This window comes from Aythya ferina (assembly GCF_964211825.1).
Source record: "Aythya ferina genome assembly, chromosome: 5".
NCBI lineage: Eukaryota > Metazoa > Chordata > Aves > Anseriformes > Anatidae > Aythya > Aythya ferina.
This window is the reverse complement of record NC_140301.1, coordinates 28,396,468-28,420,069: the sequence shown is the minus strand read 5'-3', so window position 1 is coordinate 28,420,069 and position 23,602 is coordinate 28,396,468. Positions and strand designations below refer to the sequence as shown.

Genomic DNA, 23,602 nt, shown 5'->3' with positions numbered 1-23,602 from the left:
AGAGGTCTGTAACCATTCCCATGCAGTTTCCGCAGTGAGCATGAGTCTCAAGGGCAACTTTGGAGAGGGGAAAATTTCTGCCCACCATCTTCTAAATGATCCCTTTAATATTCTGTCCAGAGCTATTTGCGTAAGAAATGCACACAAGGGGAGGTTTTCCAGTGCTCACTCCTGTTCCTATGGCAGTAGATCAAAGGCAGTAACAATACAGAGTTAATTAATTCAGGAGAAGGAATTCCCACTTGCAGCGGTCTTAACCCAGCAGTGGAGGGAAGGTGTCAATCATAAGGGCAAAGGTGCTGAAACTGGCATGGATTTGTGGTTGTTTTTTTCCTTCACTAAGTAGTTAAGGAGGGGAGTTAAACAGTAAATGTCACCTGAGCTTTGGGAAAAGCTTCAGAAACGGTTTTTATACATAATCAACAGTTTATAAGTGAGCATGAATGATCCAGCTGCCGTAAACCTGAACAAAAATTGGGTCTAGAGTCTTGTAAAAAGAAACCTCTCCAAGGGAAGTGCATTTTTCTGTCCATGTCAAGTTTAGAGACACATTGGTCTCAGCACTACTCAGGGCTTGCATCCCCCCATTGAAGACCAGCAGCATCCACAAAGGTGGCAAAACTGGCCAAAGGGAAAGCTGGGGAGGAGTTTAACTGCCCCTGCAGCCTTCCAGTTTCGTGTAAATCAGCAGAGCAGAGGGATCAAAATGGTTGGGAAGAACCAAAAGTTACTCAGTAGTACCCAGAGGAGTGTGGGCAAAACCGCGGTATGGAGATAACAACAGAATGGAAAGCAAAGGCCTTCGTGGAGGCAGAGCAAGGGGCTGGCCACCGGTGCACCTGGGATTTCTAGAATGCCTTAAAGCCAGTAGGAAAGAAAAGGGAGAAGTTTGTTGATTTTTCCTGAGCTAGAAATTACCCTGCTCGTAATCTGATGCATATCTAGAAGGAGAAATCTTAGAGGCAAATAGAGAATTTAACTGTGGAAAGAGTGACTACTTGCCTGTCAGAAATATATTGTCCCTGAGTGGGAATAGCACAGGAGAAAGGACCACACATGAAGCAAAATATTATGGGACTCTGTTGATTTTAAATGAATTCATTTCTTCAGTTAATGCCTTCAAAAAAAGTATTTTTTTTTTCTCAAACTAAATGTCTAATATTTCTCTGATATCAGTGGCAAAGCTCCTGTTGATTTCTCCTTAAACAACCGCAGAATATTAAAGCTGAAGTCAGTTTAAGAATCTATCCTCCTTTTCCCTTTATGGCCTTATTTTCCTTTTCAGATGGAGCTCTCCTAACTTGGCCTTTATTTATTTCTCAACATGGGGGAAGTGACCCACACGATCCTTCATGGGGTTTCTGCAAGCATGCTCCCAGCAGCCAGCACTGAGCAAACAGAGCTCTGCAGCAGCTGATTTTATAGAAGAGATGTTAAACCCTGTGGCCAATACGTAGTTTGGCGTAATGGCAATGAAGACTTTTTTTCCCTTGGGCAAAACAGGGACACAGGGCTAATACCTGACTGTGGGAAGCTGATGATTTGTCTACCACTCTATAAAATAGGTACTAATTACAAAAATCAGATAATCAGGATTTAGATCTGATGGCCTTTTCTGCTTGCAGGCATCTTAATTGTATTTGCAGAAATCCACTGCACAAACCGATTTAGAAGTTGTTTCCTACCTGCCTCATCTTTGAACTCCAGCATGTCACAAACCTTTCAGGCTTGGACACACCAGAAAGGATCTTTACATTACAATGTCTGACAGCCAACCTTGTGGGTTTTCACTGGAATCATGCGTGCACTTCCCAGCACTGCACGTGGCAAATGCTCTGACCTACACAGAGATCTCTGTGTGTCCATTCACTTAGACACATCAGCTGTGCCCACATCGGGGCTCATGCCAAGGCATGTGCGTGTGTGTGTGGTTTCTCATCATATAAGTTTTCACTGAATGAGGAACGTAAGGAAGAATGCACCTTTTTATTTCTAGGAAGGACCTGAACCATCCTATTTTATATAGCTTTGGAAAAAGGAAGTACTGCCATTTGGAAGAAAGTTTAGGGGCTCTGAAGAGGACGGCCTCTTCATGCTGGCATAATTCAATTTCTCTATTTACTGGAAATTGCCCCATTAAACTGCTTGAAGCGTGGCCAAGGACAGGCTATATAAGGCCTAACTGTACTCCCTTATGAAACTTGGTAGCAAAACCCTTGACACCTTCAGCCTTGTAGTTTGGATTTATCATGTATCATACATCGCTGTGTTTCCTTGGGATTTACAGTTATGGTGTTTTGCAAGAGTTCAGCCCCTTTGCCTACGCATTGCAGGAACTCTCTCATACTGGGCTATGGGAAGAGCCTCAAGAGCTATGGGTCAGCCTCAAGAACTGGTCAGTCTGGTGTTCCATAAAGCACTTTCTTGGGCTGCAGTGCTGAGAGATGGCTTGTCAAAGGCCCAGCTCATACTAGAGCCAGAGTGCGTGAGAGAGCAGCATAAGTCACGATGAGGTGAGACCCACATGCTGTATAAGCAGAAGGAATGGGGTAAGTCTCAGCCCCAAGATGCTTCCTGGTGACATTGCTTCCAAGACAGGAGATCTTAAAATTAATGGTTTTAAAAGTACTGTTTTTGGTATGTTACTACTAGCAGGTATTTCTGGCACCAATGCCCTTCATCACTGCACTTCAGCTGTTATTGGAGTTTGCCGCTACAGTTCTATGGAAGAGTCTGTGGGCTATTTGCTTCATAGCTGGAGTTCAGAGACAAAATCTGTACTGAAACCTGAGCTTTAAAGGTTTTGCTTGTTATTAAGAAAGCAAGCTGCAGCCTGCCTCCCCACTTCCCCCTCCCCCTGGCGCCCCTTTTTGAGGGTGACTAAAGTACCAAAAATATGACACACGCACACTGACTTTTAACTGGCTTCATAAAAACATACCTACAATTGCATAGCTTTTATGTTAGTGTCACATGTGAAAAGAATGTGCGAAGCCTAGGAAAGTATGCATAGCCTCATACTAGTTCTGTGTCTAATGATACTCAGATATGGGGCTGGCACATAACACTGCAGCACACAAGCTTCTGACTTTCTGAGCCAGCCTTGAAAAAGAAGGCTGAAGAGCATTTGCCTTCTGTGTGCCATTTGTCTTGTCAGCAGTGTGCTAAAAACAAACCTCTGTAAGCTCACAGTGATGGCTGGAATTGGCCCGGTCCCTGCGCGAGTGAGATTAAGGCATCCTACTTTCTGTGGTCCCTGATAAGGTGGAACTGTTTGTTATGGATGGCACTGATTTTTCTCAGGGGCATCATCGTGAAGGGCAGGCTGGGACCTACACTGTGAATTTCCGTAACTTAAAGCATCTGACATTCTTCTGTTTTGTCTTAAATTTGAGTTGTTTTTTTTTTTTTTTTGCGGGGCAGAGAAAAGTCCCGACATAATTTTATTTTTAGTACCTAAGTGCAATGTTCTAGGAAGTATTTTCACCTGTAAGATAGTGACCAATGCCCTCAGGTAGAACTTCAACTTACGATATTTTTTCTTGAAATCAGTGCTTTTTGTTTACCCTTACTATTCTCTTTTGCAACCCCACACAATGAGGGGTGGTATGTTCCTGAAGGCTGTTCTAAAATAACCACCCAACAGTAGAGCCAACTTCTTACCTCAGCTTCAGTAATGAATCCCTTTGAACAACTAGTGCGACGCAGTAGGTATTTATGTGAGCAATGCTCAGCCACGTGTCTGTGCACCAGATACTGGGCTGGTTGCAAAGTGGGCAAGCCTCCAGAGCTGGAATAGCATTCCTGATACAACTTCCCCATGTCTGACTCAAGGAGCTATTACAAGAGGTGGCAGCTGGGTGCCCGAACAGAGCCTTTCCTCCCTCCTTCCCCTCGCCGTGCTCGTACTATCTCTCACGACAAGGGAATCACTAGTGAAGTGTTCTGTGAATTCCCATTTCCTGTCAGATTCTCCTGCGGCTTGCACAGAAAGGCACAGAAATAAGTGGCTACGTAGCAAAAGCATATTCTGTTGCTCGGATATTTTTTTTCACAAGGCTGATGAGACAATCTGAATCATACTGTTCCCTCCCACGCAGAAATCCCCTTCTGTTATAGTTATGCCTTGCATACCTAATAGTTTAGTAATCAGCATAAAGCAACTTCTCTGCAAAGCTGGGAAAAGCCATGTATCCCAAGTGGCAGAGAGTGGCTAGATGCCACCCTCTTCAGTTTTGGCCCATACTGACACCTCAGATATCGACACCACGATAGTCATGAGAAAAAGTGCCAGTGGAAAATGATTTGATGCAAAAAATGCATTTATGTCTCCCTTAGACAGGCAACAATAACTGGAAAAGCCCGAGAATATTTTGGTTACCCCGCACGCTTTCACACAAGTCTTGCTGGGAAGTGGAACCAGTGTAAAAGAGCCTGCGGGCTCGTTCAGATTGAAGTGCTGCTCTTCGTGGGCTCACCTGATCGGAGGTGGCAGCGAAGGGGAACAAGCTCCAACTCCAGCTGCCTCGTGCCTAAAGGTCCCTTCTATCTCCCTACCTGGTTGAGGGCTTTGTGAAGCAGCCCGGGGCCTGGCAGGTTTGGCGGCCTTATACTGCCACAGCAAGTTCAGGGCATACAGAAGGAGTTACGAGTTCACTTACTGCTTGATGGGGTGCTCCTGGCATCAAAATGCCACAGTCACGCGTGGAACCCAGCCGTGGTCACCGTTTGGGGCAAACAGGCAGAAGAGAGCAGGACAGCAGGGGCTGACAGCCATTTCATCCAGAGACCTGTAGTGCAGTGTGCAGCAGAGGTTTTGGGTATAATTTGCGATAACAAAGACATTTTTGGTAGCACATAGAAGAGATTCTGGCTGCGAGGAGGTGGGAAGAACTGTCTAAGGAAGATCTTTTTGCCCATACTACAGTGGGAAATTGCAACTCTTTCCCTCAGGTGGCTGGGACTACAGAAGCTGTGAGTCCTCTACTTCAAGCTTATGGGTTTGGATCTCTAAATTCAGGGCACTTTTGTAGGGCAAGCCCTTCTAGCACCTTCCAGTCAGGTTTAACTGTTGCAGTTTAACTCTTAACAAAAGGTGCATTTTTTTGGACATAGGCCCTTGCAACCAGCTCTGGGCGGCCCTCCTGGGAAGGGTTTTGAACCAGAGGGGCTCCACGGGGCCCTGCCAGCCTCAGCCACTCGGTGCTTCTCTGGTTTCCAAACAGATTCTTGAAGACAGGTGAGGAAGTGACATTGGTGTGGCCGCAGGCTCAGACGCTGACCACAAACACATCCAGATGATCCGAGCTTTGGGGTTTCATTTTTGGTAGGCTGGATGGGGCACTGGCTTCTCGGGAAGTCCTCTCTGGACAGGTAAGCCAAGAATTTGCTCAGTGCTGCTTGGAGAAGAATGTCACCAGCTGCCGTACCACCTTGTATCCTCATCCTTAGCCAGCTCCTGGCCCAGCATTTCCTCATCCCGTGGCACAAGCACCCATCAGGCACCGTCTGCCCCGGTGCCCGCCGCCTCGCAGCAGCGGCCGCCAGCCATTCACACGGTTTATTTTGGAGGCCCGTGCTAATCCCCTCCGCCCTCGCGCCCCTCGGTTTACAGTATTGCAGCCGCTTCCAGCCCGCGATAGCGGGGTGGCCTCCGGGTGACCCTGGATTAGTGTAAATATTTTGCTTTCTCTGGAAGGAAATGTGACATACATTTGGGATGGAAGTTATCCAGAGACTGCGGCCCTGGGAGCCAAACCGCCGGGAAGCCCCCACTGCGGTGGTCTGGAGGTACCGCGCTGTCAAACGTGTCGGGCCTGCCCCTGCCTCGCCCCAGCGGGGATCAAACACATTTAGAGAGCGAGAGCCACTGGTATCGTGTCCTGTGTGCCCACCCAGCAGCCAGGAGCACAGCCTGGCATGGCACAGCACGGCATGGCACAACACACCTCCTGCCCTGCCATACCACATCCCAGGAAGGCTGAGCACCAGCACAGCAGCATGACACAAACGAGGGGGGTGAGAATGGGGTTGTACACAAATGCTTTCCAAACTCCTGTGCGAGTTAGGAACAAAGCTGCCACCAGAAAAAACTTGCTACGATATTACTTTTTTATCTTAAACCACCATATCGATGCAAGAAGTTGCAGATAAGGTGTCTGTCCCTGCCTCCTGTGCGTTGCACCCCAGACAGGCCATTTTAAATCCTGGGTGGATTTTGAAAACTGGCTCCCAGCTCAGTGCTATTTGCTGCTGCTGACACTTGTGCTCATCTGCCTTGGTCTCCCTGGCTGTAACATGTGCTTAAAAAAGAACAATAGTACAGTGCTTCAAGGCATACTATATGAAGTAGCTGGTGTCACATTTTACATCTGATAAATATTAATTAACGGTATTTCAGACTACAAAAGGCGCTGGGATCTCATGCATCAGCTGGAGAGAAATGTATCTCCCAGATTTAGCCATAATCTAGCTGAATTATGCATTTGATTTGGCATGGCTGATTACCCCGGAGAGGTGTCTGCTTGTTCAGCATTCCTCCGTCGTGTACGGAGGTGCCGACTTCCCGCGGTAAAGCCCAGCAGCCAGCCTGGGGACTCACGGAGCCAGATCATCCAGAACGGGCAAGCTGCATCAGGTAGAAGGTTTGCTTTTGATAAGTATCCAGAAATTAAGGCACCAACTTGTTGAGGTTTTAGGCCATGCCTAGGCCCCATCCTGATAATCCACTGTTAGCTTAATTATCAACCTTTGTTTTTCCAGACAGTCAAATTTGTTACGGAGCAAATGCATGTGTGTTGGATTCGCTTGTGAAAGCCTCAACAGGAGATAATTTAAAATCAAATTACAGTGACACAGTCTGCCATTAAACCTGAAAAAGAAGGTACCCTTTCACAGGACAATTCCCTTCGTGCGCTAAAATAAAAGCTGAGCAAACTGCAGCGTGACGCTCAGACAGCCCGCAGAGCCGTAGGGATGCACATTGACTTTTTAGGAAGATACGCGGCGAACGCTAAACAAACCATGACGTTCCCAGTGCTGCTGCCCAGAACCAGCGCCCTGCTCTTCCTTACGTGCAGGGACGTCTAAACAGCTCTTGCAGCAGCCGCTGACACTACAATACTGAATCCTGCTCTGAAGAATTTAGGAGTGAGTCACTGAGATCGGAATTAACCCGTTACTTAGCATACACACACTGCTGAGCTGAAATGCAGGGCAGAGGGGAGGCAATGAAAATCCCAGCTTCCAGAAATTTTCATCGTGTGAAAGTGTCTTTTTTTTTTTTTTTCTTTGTTACTGTTATCCTCTCAATCTACCCTAGTTATTGCACATGTAGGGACTACTTGCCATCCCTATTCAATATGCAGAGCAGCACTACCATGCTGAGCAAGGCTCTGGGAAACATACCTATGGGAAGTTGGGCCTTAGCATGGTCAGGCTAATCTCACGTGTGCATATTCAGACAGGGCTGGAAGTGACACTGAGGTCTTGCTTTGGTACTCAGGTTGACCTCATATCCAGTACCAGCAGCTCTTTTTGATCTGCTTTTCCTTTGACATTGTCTGTTGTATGCTTCCCCCTGTCATGCATTCATTCCATTTTAATGCTGTTGGTCTGGATTTGGGAGAAGGCTAAAGTGCCAGCCAGCCAAAAGACCAGCCAGAAGAGTGATGATTTTGGCCATCTCAGAGACCAGCTGTAGGAGATGCGATTTTATCTGACAAAAAAGGTGCTGAGAGTATTTTAATTATGCAGGGGGGTGGGTTTGGCAAAAACAGAGAGCTCTGGCTTCAAGTAGAAACAGCTAATTTAGCCAAGTGCCAAAACTTGTGCCAGCTCTAGGTAAACTTTGCTGCTCTTCTTGCAGTGCTCATCCAGTCCTGTTCCAGCCAGCAACAGGAACTGCCGCCGGGTGCACCTCATAAATACAAATAGGCCAGGAGAGACTCGTGTGAATGTTTCCTACGCGTTCACTTCTCGCAAGGACGTGTCTCACACCTGGAGCCCAGCTCTGCCGTGCCAGATCAAAAAGTGGGCATGGTGTTTGCGCTGTCCTAAAGGGGAGAGGACGCAGCCCTCAGCCAACAGAAGTGCCCATGCCGGGGTATGACAAGTACAGCTGTGGGCAGGAGGGTGGGTGCTCTGCGAATTGTGGCTCTGGATGAGGCTTTTGGTGCTCGGAGCTGTGTCTACGTGAATATCTGTGATGAAGCACATGCTTAACTTTCTAAGCACAAAGCTCTCACATACTAAGATTTATATTTAAAGGAGAGGAGAAAGAGAAACATAAATTTATGGCGTGTGTTTCTGAGCTAGGAAACATGAAAAGCCATTTGCAGCAAGGAAGCGTACCACTTCTGCTGAGAGGCACTTGGGATGGCTCTTGCCTTTCAATCTCTCTATCAACAGATGAGATGCTCGAAGATTGCGCCTATCCTGAAACCCTCATTTTCTTTTGCAGAGTAATAAGCAAATAGGTTTGAGCCTGTTGCCTGCAGGGAAATGGTTTTGTAATGGAAGGAGCACCCTGCACTAAATCAACAAACAGAGAATGGCTGTGTTTGTTTTTCCGTGTACTGGAGGTGAAGGTTGCAACCACACTGGGGTTTCTTTCACATCCTCTCCACTTGACACGGGGCAGGGGACAGGCACAGATGCACATGGAGCTGTAGTGTACACGGAGGGAGCATGTAACTGGAATTGCAAAGCCCTTGGGCTCTGCTTTTCCTCCACGTGTGCTCTGTGCTGGCGGGGTGGGTGATGGGCCCCCAGGCACTCCTGGCACTGTCCCTGCGCTCTGTGAGCCAGCACAGGCTTCCCAGGGAGCCGCCTGGGTGCCCCACTGCTCGCTTCCAGCCCCCAGCTCCTGCCTGTGCAGTCACACAGCCGAGCATCAGGGAACGCAGCTGGACTGCAGCTGACCACCCGCTACAAAAAGGAACCTGTCTCTGTTTTTTTAACCCAGCTCTGTTCCCCACTCCAGTTCAGTCTGAGGGCACACCAGTGCTGGCACTGGGAGCGATCATCACAGGCTTCTTGCAGCAGTGACAGCAGCTTACGCGGGTGACACCAGCTTATGCCGGCGTGGGTGTCAGTAGCCCTCTGGCCTGGGCAAGGGATGGCCTGGAGGTGGGGTGGGATGCTGGCCCCGAGCCCTGCCTGCATGAGCAAGCAGGAGAGGAGAGCTGCAAGCGCAGCCAAGCTGATCAGCCAGCAGCAGTGATACTGGTGGGTGTCTTGTTTCTTGCATTCACGTACTCATAGAAATGCGCTTTGATTAGCACAGCTCATTTCACATAAGGTAGGTATTTTGGCTTATTGGCTTTAAATACAGAGCTACCAGTATAATTTTTGTCCATGCCATGTACGCTTTGTTGTCACTGCTGAAGGAGTGTGCCTAGCACAGGCACAGACTTGGAGCTGATTTGGAAAAAGATGGTTATCTAGGCAGACAGAGGTTTGTTTTCCTCCCTTCAGTTGCATCACAAAGACAGTGCATTACTGGGAAGCATTTTGTACACTTAGTCAGTACACAGGGAGCATTTGCAAAATTCAGGACGGGAATAAGTTTATGGTTTAATCCTGGCTTATACAGATGTATTCGCCTTATCCATATATTCCTAGCATTTGAACCTATAGATCAAAAATAGGCCTATGGCACGAATGGATGCTTTAAGATATCCTACAGACAGCCCCCTCCATGGCTATACCTGATGCACAGTTGTGTGCCCATATGTGCTTGTGTTTTTCATATATATTTCCCATCGTTCCTCCTTGCTCCAAACAGATGTAAAGACTTGTGTGTGTGCATGTGTCTGTGTGTCAGAACAGGCACACCGGTGCATATACAAGTACTTGCAGACACTTGCAGGTATATATGTGCCCATGCAGCCCACACTACTCGTCACGTTTACATCTGTCTGTATACATGCCTATCCTGCCATACAATCAACATATGCACGAGTTTGCTGTAAGAAGCCAATCCTTCCCCCTTCCCCACCCCCTCCCCGAATTGCCAAATGCTGAACCCCTCAGGCTAGCTGTTGTGGTTACCCTGATTCCCAGGTTTCTTCTGCAGTCAGCTTGTAAGTGGCACTACAAGTTTCCTAACAACTGGGATAAAGTTTTGTGTAAATCACCTTCTAGGCATTAGACTTTTCCCAGCAAAAGAGGGGGGCGGGTGTTTAGAGGAGGGAGAGCTGCTCCCTTTGATGTGGGGATTAGTTCACATGTCAGTGTTATCCCCCCCCCCTTTTTTTTTAATATGCTGTGATTTACAGAAGGGCGGCTATGAGAGATAGCCAAGGGGACACCCACGTGGGACTTGCTGACAGACACCACCTCCCAGAAGATACCTACAACTAAAGCAGCTGGCATCAACAGAAAGGCTGCAATTACAAAAATAAAATAAATAAATAAAAATAATAAAAAGCATCTTAAAAAATAACCTGTTTTGCCTAACAAATGCTTTCTAAAAATTAGGATGTGCTTTATTGCTAATGGAGCTGGAACTGGTTTTCCAGCAGCAGAGGGGGAGTGTTTTTGCACATCCATAACAAAGACATTATAAATGCTTTTTTCCTTTAAAAAATGTTTGGTCTGTATCTTCCCCCTAGAGCACACATCAGTAGTGAGAATGAGTGTGGCTCCAGAAGAGATTATGCTCACTTGAAACATATTTAGCAACACGACTGCTCCAGTCAGAGTTTCCATACTGTCCTGCATGAATTTTTATCGGTGCTTTACAAAAACTTCACTTTTTGGTCAAAAGTTATGTAGTTGTTCTGCAATCCAATCTTATGTCTATTAGTGTTAGAAGAAACTTTCCTGATGCTTTTCATGGGAACTGGATAAGGCTCTGAATTATTAGGCTAGGAGCCATATTCAGAGTAGCTTTGCTTAGCATATCTGAATAGTTTAAGCTTATTGCTTTGTGTAGCGGATGGCTGAGGGGCTGATGAGAGAGACAGTGATGAATAAATACAGTAAGAAAAGTTTTAACTAGCTTTATTTAAAAATAGTCTGCTGCATTTTTTTTTCAAAGTTCTATTTACTTTTACCTTTTTAATATCCTAATGTTTTAATTTGTGTATTTCTCTTTCAACAAAACTCTGAGACATTCTATTGAAGCAAACTTCTTATTTTAAAGAAAAAAAGAAACAAACCAGAAGTTTAATTTCCAGACAGGCCAGCTCTCTGACCCGCCTCCCTGCACGGCTGCACCAGTGCTGAAGGCGGTGGGGGAGACAAGAGTATGGCAGCCCAGACTTCAGAGTGAGCTCCTGTTAAACTCTACCCTAAACCAACACTTTTCTCATGTTGTTTAGTCTGCAGAGGTAATAAAGCATCTTCCTCGGTGTTGCCACTAACTGCTCTCCCATCCAGACACCTGAAGTCCCTCATTCAGCTCTGATGCTGCTGACACGCTGGCGCAGCTGAGAACTGTGCGGGCACTGCACCTTGAGGGCCAGACAAAAGCCAAACCACTTCAGCACTGCGATGACAACGATGACAATGATGTTTCCAGAGGCCTCCCGCCAATTCCCCTGCTATTATCTCAGGAATAAAGAGGTTTTTGCGTCAGCCCCAGGAGGCTGGGGCTGCCGCTGACGGCGGAAGCGGGATGTGCCCGTGACGAGCCGGCCTTGCAGCGGGGCGCAGCGGTGGTGTGGCCGTGTTCAAGCGTGGCCTCACAGCGTGGCTTCTGCCACCCCAGACCAGCCACTGCACACACCCCAGGCCAAGCACTGCTCTCCCTTCTCCTGTCTGCAGCCAGGGCACAGGTGGAAGCTGCCCCAGCCTCTCCTCAGGCCAAGATACTTGGGCACCACAGGTTTGGCTCTTGTGTGCCTACACGTGTGCTGCCTCAGCTTGCCGCCTCTATTTTGTGTTGCTGTGAAGGGACCATGGATGTCGTGCTTTTCAGAAACCTGCACAGAATGACAACGCACGCGTGCTGTCCCCACACCAGCAGGTTTCTGCGTGGTGATCCACAGGGACTTCCCTCACCCTGGCCTTGGATGGGGCTGTGGTGGCGAGGGGCCTGTGTGGAGAGGGAAGCGAGACTCGGTGACTGGAAGCGACGGGCCTTCTGCTGCCTGGGGCGTCTGCCACGTACGTTCCTGCAGAGAAGGGTATCTAACGAGACAGAGGCATGCCGAGCTACTTTGTCTTCTTCTGAGGCGAAAATCCAAAACATTGGGTGCTCGTTTACTCACATTGTCAAAATATTTGACAGGGTTGATATCGAGCAGTGTCTTGAAGATACTGCCACCTGGAAGCAAAGATAGGCTCCCCCATGTCACCACACTTACTTTGCAGAACTAGAAAAGGCTCTTCTCTGCTATCCTGTCCTTCATTTGGCAGGGAGAGCAATGATGGGAGATCACATACAAAGACATCCCCCTCTTGTATTTTCTGTGAACGCATCACCATTTGGGTGCTCAGGCTGATCTCCATTCTCACTGGAAGTTGGAATCCCTCCCGAGGGATTAAACAAGCTTCTCCTTCAAACAAGCACGCAGCACTGGCTGATTAAACCCCAGTATTTATGCATGCAAGTTGATAATGTTTTTCAGTGAGAAAAGTCATTCCTGTATTACTCAGGTTCGCTCTTGTCTGTGAGAAGCAGGACTTCTCAAGTCTCCCATTTGTACTGAGTTGGAAATACCCAATTTAAGCAAAGTATGTTAAATGCCATACATACCAAAGAGGTAGGCACTTTTCAGTAGCTACATTTGAAAGTAGAGACTAGAACTCTGATTGTGTGATTTGGAAGGCTTACAGTTAGAAATTAAGCAATGTAGTAAAATAGAAAACAACAATCAGACAGCCAGTCAAGCAGAACGGGCATACTCTTTCAAGAGCATGAGAAAAGCAGAGAACACAAAAAAATACAGCCAATTTCATTTACTTATTTATGGTTTGTTTTTTGAAAGTTACGTAGGTAATGAGAAAGCTTGTAGCAGAACAACATGAGCAGTCTATAAATTAAATTTTGCCATGATCTTCCCCTTCACACCACACAAATGCATGCACTGGGTGCAGTTCATAACCAGCCTGCCCCCTCCCCTCCAAAAAAGAGAACTGAAACAGAAACCAAATGCTCTGCTTGGTTATCCAGCAATCTGGCTGCAAGGTGCCCCTGGCACATTGTTCCATGGGCCACGTGAGCCCCAGATGAGCACTGGGCCCTGCCAGCCAGGCACTGCAGCTAAATAGCCACCTTCTTAGCATCCTGCACCCTGCAAAGCCTCCCGGGGCCTGATTAGGAAAACACTGCAGGGGTTTCACAGGAAAGGGGGCTGGGGTCAGGAGAAAGCGCTAAACCTTTGCATGTAACATCTCATGTGACTGAGCGGGCGGGCTGGTGACCGTGGTCCCCATTGGCAAGCAGCGGCTTGCGGAGACCTCAGGGTTATTAGATGGGATTGAGGGAGAATGCCAGCAATGTGTGTGGGGCTGGGGGGATGAAAGGGAAGCCCGACTCAATGGATGAATGAATAAATATGCATGCGATTTGTGAATGACTTCTCTCCCTTCGCTGAACCTGCACACAAATTTCTACAGCGATCAGTGAAAGCCTGACAGCGATGTCTCGTGGCTCAGAAGGTCCAAGCTGTCCCCCAGCCCTATGTGCCGAGCTGCTGGGGAGCTCAGCACCCGCTCAGTTGCTGCAATGGCCCAGGTGAGATGCCACCAGCAGAGCCGAGAGCGATGTTCCTGCGTGCCATGCGTGGCGTGAAGCTCCTCGCCAGGGCATCCCTGCACCTCCCAACCACAGCTGCCACGGCGGGGAGAACAGCGGCCGTGCTGATCGCGGCAGCTCCCACTGCTGGCAGCAGAACCAGGGACCATGGCACACCCATGGGGTGTGAGGGGGAAAAACGAGGCTGGAGGAATCCCAGACCAAAGGGCACACGTCAGCTGGCAGGCAGAGCTCACCCGGTGCCGTCCCCACCGTCTCTGCTGCACTTGGGGCTTGAGTGCCCGGCGGGCGGCCTCCCGAGATGGTGGCTGCAGGCACGCGGGCTGGAGGTGCACGCAGGGGGAGGATTTGCTCCCCACAGCGCGTGAGCTTGGAAAGATGGGAGCAGGACATTCACTGCTTAGGAACGGTGTCTCTGCAGCTCCTAACTTGGCACGCTGGAGCCATCTTTTATTATCCTTTGGGGCTATAGCTGCAAACAAAAAATGCTTTCATTTCGCTTTGGCGGCCACTCAGGTTGTGTGTGCTCTGGCTGCTTCCTTAATTACAGCGGCTGTTGACAACTCCTCCTGATAGAGACCCTCTCTTTGACCAGTCCCTCCACTCCCCCACTTATTTTTGCAGTCTGGACACACAACAAGCCGGGACGATGGTCTGTAAAAATAAGCTCACTGTAATGCAGCGATTCCTGTGCCACAGCTATGCTGTGTTCCTCTCTTCTGTCCTCTCAGTCTGTACTGGTGCTGTTTATTTCCTCTTTCTGGCTGTAAGACGTTTTATTTATTAGTGCTGGATTTCCTGTTGCCTGCAGCTGCCCGTGCTTTCCTCTCTGCAGCGCGTGTTGCCGTTCGACTCAGGCTCTCTCAGGTGCTCCCACCCAGCTCGGTCGATGGTCGCATTCCTTACACCTGACAGGGAGGGGGACTCGCACGGCGTGCAAACCAAGCCACCCAAAGTCCAACCCAACCCAAAGCCAATGCAGGGAGCCCTCGCAGGCACAGGAGGGCTCCTGTCTACGAGTTGCTGACGCACAGATGATGCTTTCTGGGGCGGCAGGGACACCTCTTGTCTTGCTTGCTGCTCTGCAGAGAGGAAGCCGGCGCTTTGAACTAAGGCTGGCCTGCAGGGCTGCTGCCCCAGGGGGTTAAAAGTTTGCCATGAGGTTTCTTTCACATTGCGGGCCACATTGTGGTAGAAATGTCGTGCGGACTTTCCGCACGTGAGGTTCATGAATGACTCCCTTGACCTTTTGTGGACATTCGACATCCTCGTAGTAAACACGATTGCTTATACGGAAAGTGAGGTCACAAAGGAAAAAAATGTTTAGCTGCTTTGAACGTGATTTCTCTGCTGGAAGGAAGGAGGAGGCACGAGCTCTTAACGTGTTGCGTATTACTGGCAAGGCTGGTTGGGAAAGCTCACTGGTACGCGCTGGGGAGAAGTGCTGAACCGCGTTCCCGGTACCGATCTGGTACTTCTTCACGTGGCAGGGAGCGAGGCTGAAGCAGCGCCTAATGGCAACATTCCCTCTTTTGCAATTAACATGAGAGGGGCTGCCCTATTTTTATCACCTTTTCTTGCTGTTTGCTGAGGGCTCAGGGCCTGAGAGCTGCGTAAGGGAAGTTGAGGCTCACGTGAGCGCCCAGGCAGGGCGCGGGGTGTGATGGGTTTGGCGCGATGTGGTGCAGCCCCGGCAGGACGCGACGCTGCCAGCTGCGGCGAGCGGGGGGCAGCTGCTGGCTGCGACACGCTGCAGGTGCAGCACCCTCAGACGCCTTTTCCTTTGTGTCAGATGTCCGAGAGCTGCCTGGGAACGTTAAATAGGGAACTGTCCTCTGACATCTTCCAGGTAGGATGGAAACAGGAGATCCTGAGCGTTTGAATTATGAAAGCTCCCAGTGTGTTACCTGCAAGCCAGTGTTTTGACCCCAGCATCCTGGCCAAATTCCAGCTCTGCTAATTACATCCTGCCTATGTGAACATTTCCCTGCGTTTGTACACAGCCCTCCTTCCCCGCTTGTTTTCGGCAGCTGGGCGGCGTTGCCAGGCACAGCGAAGTGCTTGCCATGTCCCACCCCAGGCCTGGCCGCCTTTCAGCAGGGAATGAAGCGAGCACTGTGCACAGCATCTGCAGGGACCCTGGATCCTTGGCAGGGACGCGTGCCACAGCAGCGCACCCGAGGGCCAGCGCCGGGGCTGGGGCACGCAGCACGGATGGCGATGGCATGAACAGGTCAAAGGCCCCGGTGCAGGGCTGCAGCACCGGGCTGCAGGGAAGGCAGCACGGGCGGCTGGGCTCCCATCAGATTTGGCTCCCCGCATCTCTCAGCTACAGGGCTGAGGGTAAGCACCGATCTAGTGTTGGGAGCTCTCTGACTTCAGGTTGGTTTGTACGGCGTGAGGAGCTCTCGGTCCTGCATAAGCTGGCCACCACCAATGCACGTCCACCTTTTGCATACCTGGTTATTGATCAGTGCAGACAAGGGAAGATAAAAAAAATCATTCAAAAATGTATAGATTTGCTTCTTTCTCTTTCACTTCATGACTCATGTACGCATTGCTTTTGGCTCATCCCTGTTGGGAACAGCTCTTCTCAATGGCCCTAATCCTCCTGGTAAAAACCTGACTCACAGCACTGGAGATGAACTGGCTGCTGGATTATCCCCCTCTTCTGACGAGGATGCGGAGGATGGCTGCAGCAGTAGCTATGGGATTGTGATAATAAAGACTGTGAGTCACAAACAGGAGGCTAATGAACTCAGATATTTAATACAGGGGAATGCCTTATTGGCTCTTCTGCCCAGTTTACTGTCAGCCAAGAGCTCGCTCTGGTTATGGCATTTCTGACAAAGTCCTGCCTGAATATGATACGGGAGCACATAAGAAAGCAGAGTTTGCTCCTGCTGGTGCATGCAGAGGCAGCAGCAAAGGCAGGACATGTCCAGGGCAGATGCAGCAGTGACTTGCTCTTTTTTTTCCCTGCTCACATCCCTCTCTGATCTTTTCAGCATCTTGATCCCACGGGACAGCAGCAGTGAGAGTTCTCTGTATTCCAAGGGGGGAAAAAAACAGCTTATGTCAAGGTGTGACGCCAGTATGTTTTCACTAGATCCCAGAAGGGGAAGCATAGCAAGCCTTGAAGTGGGAGGGAATTGTGTTGTCTGTGTTGACAGAAAAGATAGAAGGCTGGGACTCAAAGACCTGAGCCCTCTTGCCACACTGCCTGTGTGATTTCAGGCAAGGTACTTACAATTTTTTTAGACTTATTATCCCTGTCTTTAAACTGTATTTAGGACTTACTTCACAGGGCTGAGAAGAAGGGGATTAAGCTTTAATTCATTAATGTTTGTAAAACATTTTAGAACTTGGATGGAAATTTCCCAGGTTGTGCAGAGAGCATTAAAAAGCTTATCTCCCTCTCTGACTGCAAATGTTCCTGTAATATGAGAGAAACGAGAGAAACAGTGCTTGCATTTCTGTGTTTATAATAATAATAATAAAAAAACTTACCCTCCAGCTTCCCCTCTCTATCTCTCCATGTTTAAAAAAAAGGAGAACCAGCAATGAGAAATTTTAGTCTAAACAGAGTGCAGTTGCTCCCTGGAGACCTGAATGTGTCTCAGTGGAATTTTCCCTGCCTTCAGCCTTTTGTACTTCTGAAAGGTCCTGGAACCAGGCATGTGACTGTAAGAGCAAAAAACACTTCTGTGTCTGAGTGCTCTACCAAATATTTACAAGATACCCAGATAAAATGGCTACAAGCAAGTTCAGCAGGGTTTGACTGACCGGACAGCAGTGCAACGCTGTCAAGAAGAAAATCTAAACTTTAATTAAAACTAAATTAAAATGAAATTTTACAAAGGTTTCTTCAAAGCACAAAATTGGTAACAGTAAAACTGGAGAATTGCTCTTCCCCAAGGTGAAACCTATTAGCTTTTAAAAGTAGTTTATTGAAGTGGAGTAGCTTACTTGTTGTGATGGAAACTTGGAAACTTCCCTGTTCAAGGAGAGCACAAAGCTGTGCGAGCAGGCGTGTAACAGGATAGCTGAACAGTCTGCTCCACGCCACCCTTTCAGGTGGTTGGGAGCAAAGGGACATCGGCTTCCACACCCCAGCACCTCCCCAGCCTCCCGCACCGCCGCTGTAAGGGCACGCAGTAATTTTAACAGGTGCTCTGCTCGTAATGCTCTGCTCTCCAGAAGGCTGCTCAGAGAGGCTTCCCCGTGAGTGCAGAGCACAGAACCAGCCACTTGGGCCGAGGGGGACCGCAGCAGCCCTCGGCACTAACTCAGCACACACATGGCTGTCCTTAGGGTTGTGAGGCTGGAGGGCTGGCAACAACTTGGTCCTGATCACAGCCCAGCCAGTGCCTTCAGCAGCCTTGAGCAAGTCATATGCTCAGTCTGGAAGGTGAGTACATAGTGCTGGGCTTTGCAGTCATGTTGCAAACACTCCAACAGTGCTTTGAAGGTAGAAAAAGCTAAGCAGCTGTAACACACGCCAGCCTTCCCACCATTTGGATTCCTACCTGCTCTCCTTCGCTTCTGAACTGCCAGTACCCTGCTACAGCCAACTCTGTTACATCATCCCTGATGATTTACAAGAGAATTACAGGAATAAGAGCCCACAGAACTATCGCTTCTTAATAAAACCAACGAGTGGGTTTACCATTTCTCTTAAAAAGCAGAAGAGAACATTTCCCTATGTTATGCGCTGTGGAAAGCAAGTGCTGTGCGTTTGTCAGTTCCTGCAGACTGGTGAGGTGTAGGGGTGAATTCGGAACGTGTGTGTGGCTTATGTTTCTTCACTAGCATTTTAACCTGAACAAAACTCAGAATTTTCATAATTCCAGAGTTTAATATGGCACCACACACACAGAGAAGAGCATCTGCTTTTGAAGTTAGTCTTTAAAGAGGCAAAAGAAGAATGCCTGAATTTTTGAAAAAGTGTTGTTTATTCATTTCTGAGTGGAGTTTGCATTTGCCCTTTCTATGGATTGGATAGATCGCCAGGAGTTGCACCGGTAGTGCTGGGTGAAGCAGCATCAGCTAAAGTATTTTTCAAGACAGTGTTTCTCACTTGTATGGTCTGCAGGGCAGGATTGGTTCCTTCCCAGGTTAAATCTGATTGATCCTTTCCATCTGAAACACACAATAAAGACAGAACCTCAATAGCAATGTATAAGACTGAGATGACAAAGTTAGTATTTCTCCAGTGAACAGCCACTTGGAAACCTGTTTAATCCACAAAACAAATAAAGGTACATTTCAGTATAAATTAATTTCACAGATTAGTTGAAAACGGATTAATTTATGTGTAATGATCCTCATTCTGCTGCCTGCCTGGATGTCCTTCTAGTTACCAATATCCAGACTCATTCTCATTCTGTGTGACAAAGTTTCTGATGCTCCTCATGCTCTGGAGCCAAACCTTAGCACAGTCCAGGCCCCTCTGTCACCCCCTGGCAGAGCTCTCCCAGTGCCAGTGTATACTTGCTGAGGAGCTTCGCATCACTCTGGTTTCCCAGTAAAACTGTTTTTTTGATAGCCAGTGCCTATGAACAGAGAATGGGATGTGCAAAAAGACTGACGTTCTCTACCACAGGTTTCTCTCTACAGTTCAAACACGTTTCCTAGAGTTAAGCGGAGCACAGCTCATACCAGTATATCTTCCAACTATTAGCAAATTGCCTTGGATTCAGAGCAAATATTATGGCTGCGCCCTATGTGCTTTCCTAACGCCTAGGCTGAGAGCAGAGCCTCCCTCCTAACCAGTACGAGCTGTTCCATTTTTAATCTTGGTCCCATGTCAATGCCAGGAGGTAAAGTGCTTTGGGATTATGTTACTATGTAAATAAAGAATGTTAAATTACTGTGATTAGACACCTTATGGACAAAATGGACTGCTTTTTGTGAGAGGAGATATTAAAAGACAAAATAAAAGCATCCTTTAATGCCTTTCTAATTGACCTGCAAGCTGACAGAAAGAACACAAACTGAAGAAACACACAGCGTTATTAAGACCAAAATACCCAAGGTAAAAATGAATCATCAGTCAGATCGAGTCATGTCCTCCTGTTCACTGCTATTAAGTGCATTGCAAGGTATCACGCTCCTACTCAAATATGTACTTCTCTTCCGATTTCTACAGCTGATCTGTTGTGACAAGCTCTGCCCCAAGGACCCTGCAGAACAGCCAGCTCCTATCTGGGCCGATCCCTATTGGGCTGTATCAAAGCCTTGAAGAAAGTCAATAAAGCTGAAAGGAGGAGGGTGCAAGGCATGGTATTCCCCTGCAACAGGCCATGACATTATTAATATTAACCGAGGGGATATTATAGAAGAATCATGAGGCTTACACAGGTTGGCAAGGTAAGCTGTAGAGAAAATGTAGAAAAAAATGTAGAGAAAATCCTTTCTGTGAGTTTCCTGGGAGAGCCTAAAGAATCAGTGTAGTTGCCTACACTCTGCCTTGCTTGCAACAGGGCTGGCAGTAAACCTATCTGAAAACACGTTCCTGCAGAAAGCTAAGAAAGGGAGTAGGTGAGCAAATTCTTTCCAAAGAAGCTACTCTTACTTTGGGAACTTTATATCCTTATCCTATTAAAACAAAACAACAACAAACAAACAGACACACACACACACACACAGATACACAAATAAAAAACCACAACTCGGCTGCAAAAGCCCCCAAAATAAGAAACCAGTTAATGGGAAAAATAACATTATTTTTAGTTGATAAAGTCCCTCAGCAAGGGAACAGAAAATACCATCTGTCTTCAAGAATTTAGGCATTCCGCAGTCATGATGCACTAGGCTTACAAACATTGTCATTCTTAGCACATTAAAGCTGATGTAAAAGATTTTTGTAAATGTTGGATTAGCCAACTAGATTTCTGGGCCTGAGATAACACAGTAAGTATGCATTTTCACTACGCTATCTCTTTTTTGGTCATTTGTTTGTTTCTGTTAAACTGTGACTTTTTAAAAAATCACAGGAATTTTGCAAGTATGTTTAACACCACTGCTTCTTGAACAGCATCATGCAGGAATGCCAGGCCTAATGAATCTCAGAGCCTGTAAAAGCAGTGGGTCACAGGTTTCATCTATAAGACTCTACAGCTTTTTCCTGGATTTCAGTAAGGTCCATTTTCCACCAAGCAGGGTTTGTATTGGAAGCTCAGTTGCAAGTTCAGCCAAAGAAAGACACCATCCATCCGTCATCACAAATTATAAACATTAAGATAGCTTTTTGGCACTGGCTTTCTAGAATAACCACTCATTATTACCAGGTATCAAACAGTTCCCGTTGATCTTCTACGGCATAGTGTTACCCAGTTGTGTCCTTACCTGAAGTAGGCTGATGCTACATAAAACTGCTTGGGTTTCTATATGGGCTCTCATTCAGCCTATTTTATTTTCTCTGAGTGATTCAACTGGTGGAACTGGCCTAAATGATTATAGGCAAGCACATGTAACCCTTTCATGGGGCCAGAAGCCATTGCAAAGCTATTTGTAGTGTATGTATGCAAATCAACTTCAGTTTAAGATAGTCTGGGAGAAGTTTGAGGGGGATTTCCCTGCTTTATGTAATCTATTGTTGCTTCTTAGCTTCCTCTATTCACATGGCCAGGAGGCATAAGCATGACACCGCTGGTAATTTCTCAAACTCAATCTGAAAGCAAAGACAATGTGCTCAGTGACCTACAGCAGCCTCGCAGCTTTCGGTAAATCCTCAAACTCTGGCTCAATGATATCCGGAATAAGGGCGGCCTGGAGGAGAAGTGGGGGAAACAACGCAGCTGGTAAGGGCTTGGCTCACTTACTGGCATGCTTCGAAAGTGGTTGACAGCCAGGGACATTGATGTGCTAGCCCTCAGACACAACTCCGTCCTACCCATAGCTCTCATTTACTGTTCCCAAGCCGTACAAAGCGCCGCATCTCCCGCGTGATCGGTGCCCTGAGCTCAGAGTGGGATCAGCATGGGGCAGTCAGGAGACCAGGCTGCCAGCCACACCATAGCGGCCGCTTCTCCTGTCATTCCCAAGTGGTGGCAGAGAAAAAACTGGTCTCGCTCATGTGCCCAGACAGATCTAGCAAAGGTACTGAAATGACAGGCCAGGCAGGCAGAAGCCCTAAGGCATGTCCCCCTCAGGTAGGGGAAGCAGCCCCCAAGGAGCTCTGTGCTGCTGAGAGCAGGTGTTGCTGATGCCCAGGTGAGCCTGCTCAGCACCAGCCCAAATATTGGTCTGTGCACGGCACTCTGTGCTGTGCCGATTGCAGTGTTATCGCCCCAGATAGGAAGATTTATAGTTCAATAGCTACCCAGATTCTGAGAAACAGGCTTACCAAAAACCACAGCTAAGGAAAATATAACAGGTGAAGTAAGCGTGGTGGTACCGAAGAGGAAGGAAACCTCTCTGCAGCGCACTGATAAGAGCATGCTTGATACAAACTGTGTTCAATTTGGACAATCCGCAACCAGGAAAGCACAGGCTAGCTGAAGGAAATTCAGTTCGGAGGCTCTAGGGACTGAATCGGTCTGTTAAAATGCTTTGCTGGTTTTATGTATCTCTACTTAATTAGGATGCTTAATGAACACATTGGAAGGATAGTAACTGTTAAATATTCAGCAGGCTGGCCTTTCAGTTACAATATGACAATTCTGAATAAAGTTCTCGGAAAGCTTGTGCTAGGTACTCCAACAATGCCAAAGGGAACTGGACTGGAGGGGGAAAAAAAAAAAAGTAAAAAAAAGTAGGGCACTATTGTGGAGAACTGGCTAAAAACCCAGGCCTTGCCACCAGCCCATTGAATGATCCTGGGCAAGTAGTCTCCTACTCTGTGCTTCAGTTTTCTCATCTGTAAAAACAGTACAATGATGCTGACCTTCCTGGTAAGTCGTCGAGATGACCGGATAGAAAAGCTGCAATACATTATTCATTCCTAATTACAATTTCTGAGGAACGAAAGGCAAAGAGAAGAAGCCATCGAGCCTTCAGGTTTCCCTGATCATCATAAAAAAGGAAAAAGCACCATATAACATGAATTTCGTGCAACGAAATGTTTAGCGAGTCACCTTTAAGGCGGAAGAGTGGAAGCACAACTAAAGAAAGCTAAAAGTGGGCAGACTCTCAGGAAAACACTCCAGATGGTGAAACGAGTTAGGCTGCAGAACAGGCTCCCACAGGAAGCGGTGAAACCCCCATTGTTTCAGACATTTGAAACTGAATTCTTCAAAGTGCTGGTATATATAATACAAGGAACCGCTCTGCACTGCCTCGGAGATGTCAGCGGCGCTGGGACAATCTGTGAGAGCTACACACACCACTTCTGCAGCCCTTAGCAGAATTGTTGCTGCCGTGCCTACGAGGAGATGTAGATTCTCTTTTGATCAATACAGTAGCTGGGAACATCCATCGGGGAGTAACTACACTGTGGTTTTGCAGGAGATGGATTCAGTAACCCTGAATAGCTCTTTCACATTCCTGCTTCTGAGATCTGAACTTTGCATGTCCAAGAGGGGAAAAAGCCACCTCTACCAGGTGACTATGGTGTGCATCCTACAGACAGACTGTTTACCTCCTATATCACAAACTAATGAAAAACTGGGTGGCTTGATATTTACAGGCAGCGGTTTGCAGAAGTACCACGATTTTAATAGGAACCAAATGAAAGCTCATTACGTAAACAGCATTATGAGACGCAGAACTGATGTCGAAACGCTAAATGCTCTAGGTCAAACTCACCAAAATGGGAACTGGCAGTGGCTTGCTGGAATGCTGGGGTTTCTCCACACGCGGATACTACTGCAAACATTTCCCGCTGCTGCGAGCGCTGGTTCAGCTCCTCTGGAGGTAGCTGCAGAGGGAGCCTGACTGCTTCTGTTGTTA

General features: G+C 47.6%; 1 protein-coding gene across 15 annotated transcripts in view; it reads right to left on the bottom strand.

Annotated features, from left to right (window-relative positions):
* The window catches only part of RAD51B (RAD51 paralog B), a 459,905-nt gene that overhangs the window by 24,129 nt on the left and 412,174 nt on the right, over positions 1 to 23,602 (bottom strand). For 6 of the 15 annotated variants that reach the window (XM_084519479.1, XM_084519480.1, XM_084519467.1 and 3 more), the window contains one exon: positions 18,645 to 18,850. The exons of 8 other annotated variants lie outside the window; for them this stretch is intronic. In XM_084519479.1, coding sequence (XP_084375605.1) covers positions 18,699 to 18,850 — 152 coding nt within the window. In that variant the 3' untranslated portion in view covers positions 18,645 to 18,698. Of the gene's footprint in view, positions 1 to 4,661; positions 4,791 to 18,644; positions 18,851 to 23,602 lie in introns of those variants that run through there. One more of the 15 variants, XM_084519471.1, reaches the window with a different exon arrangement.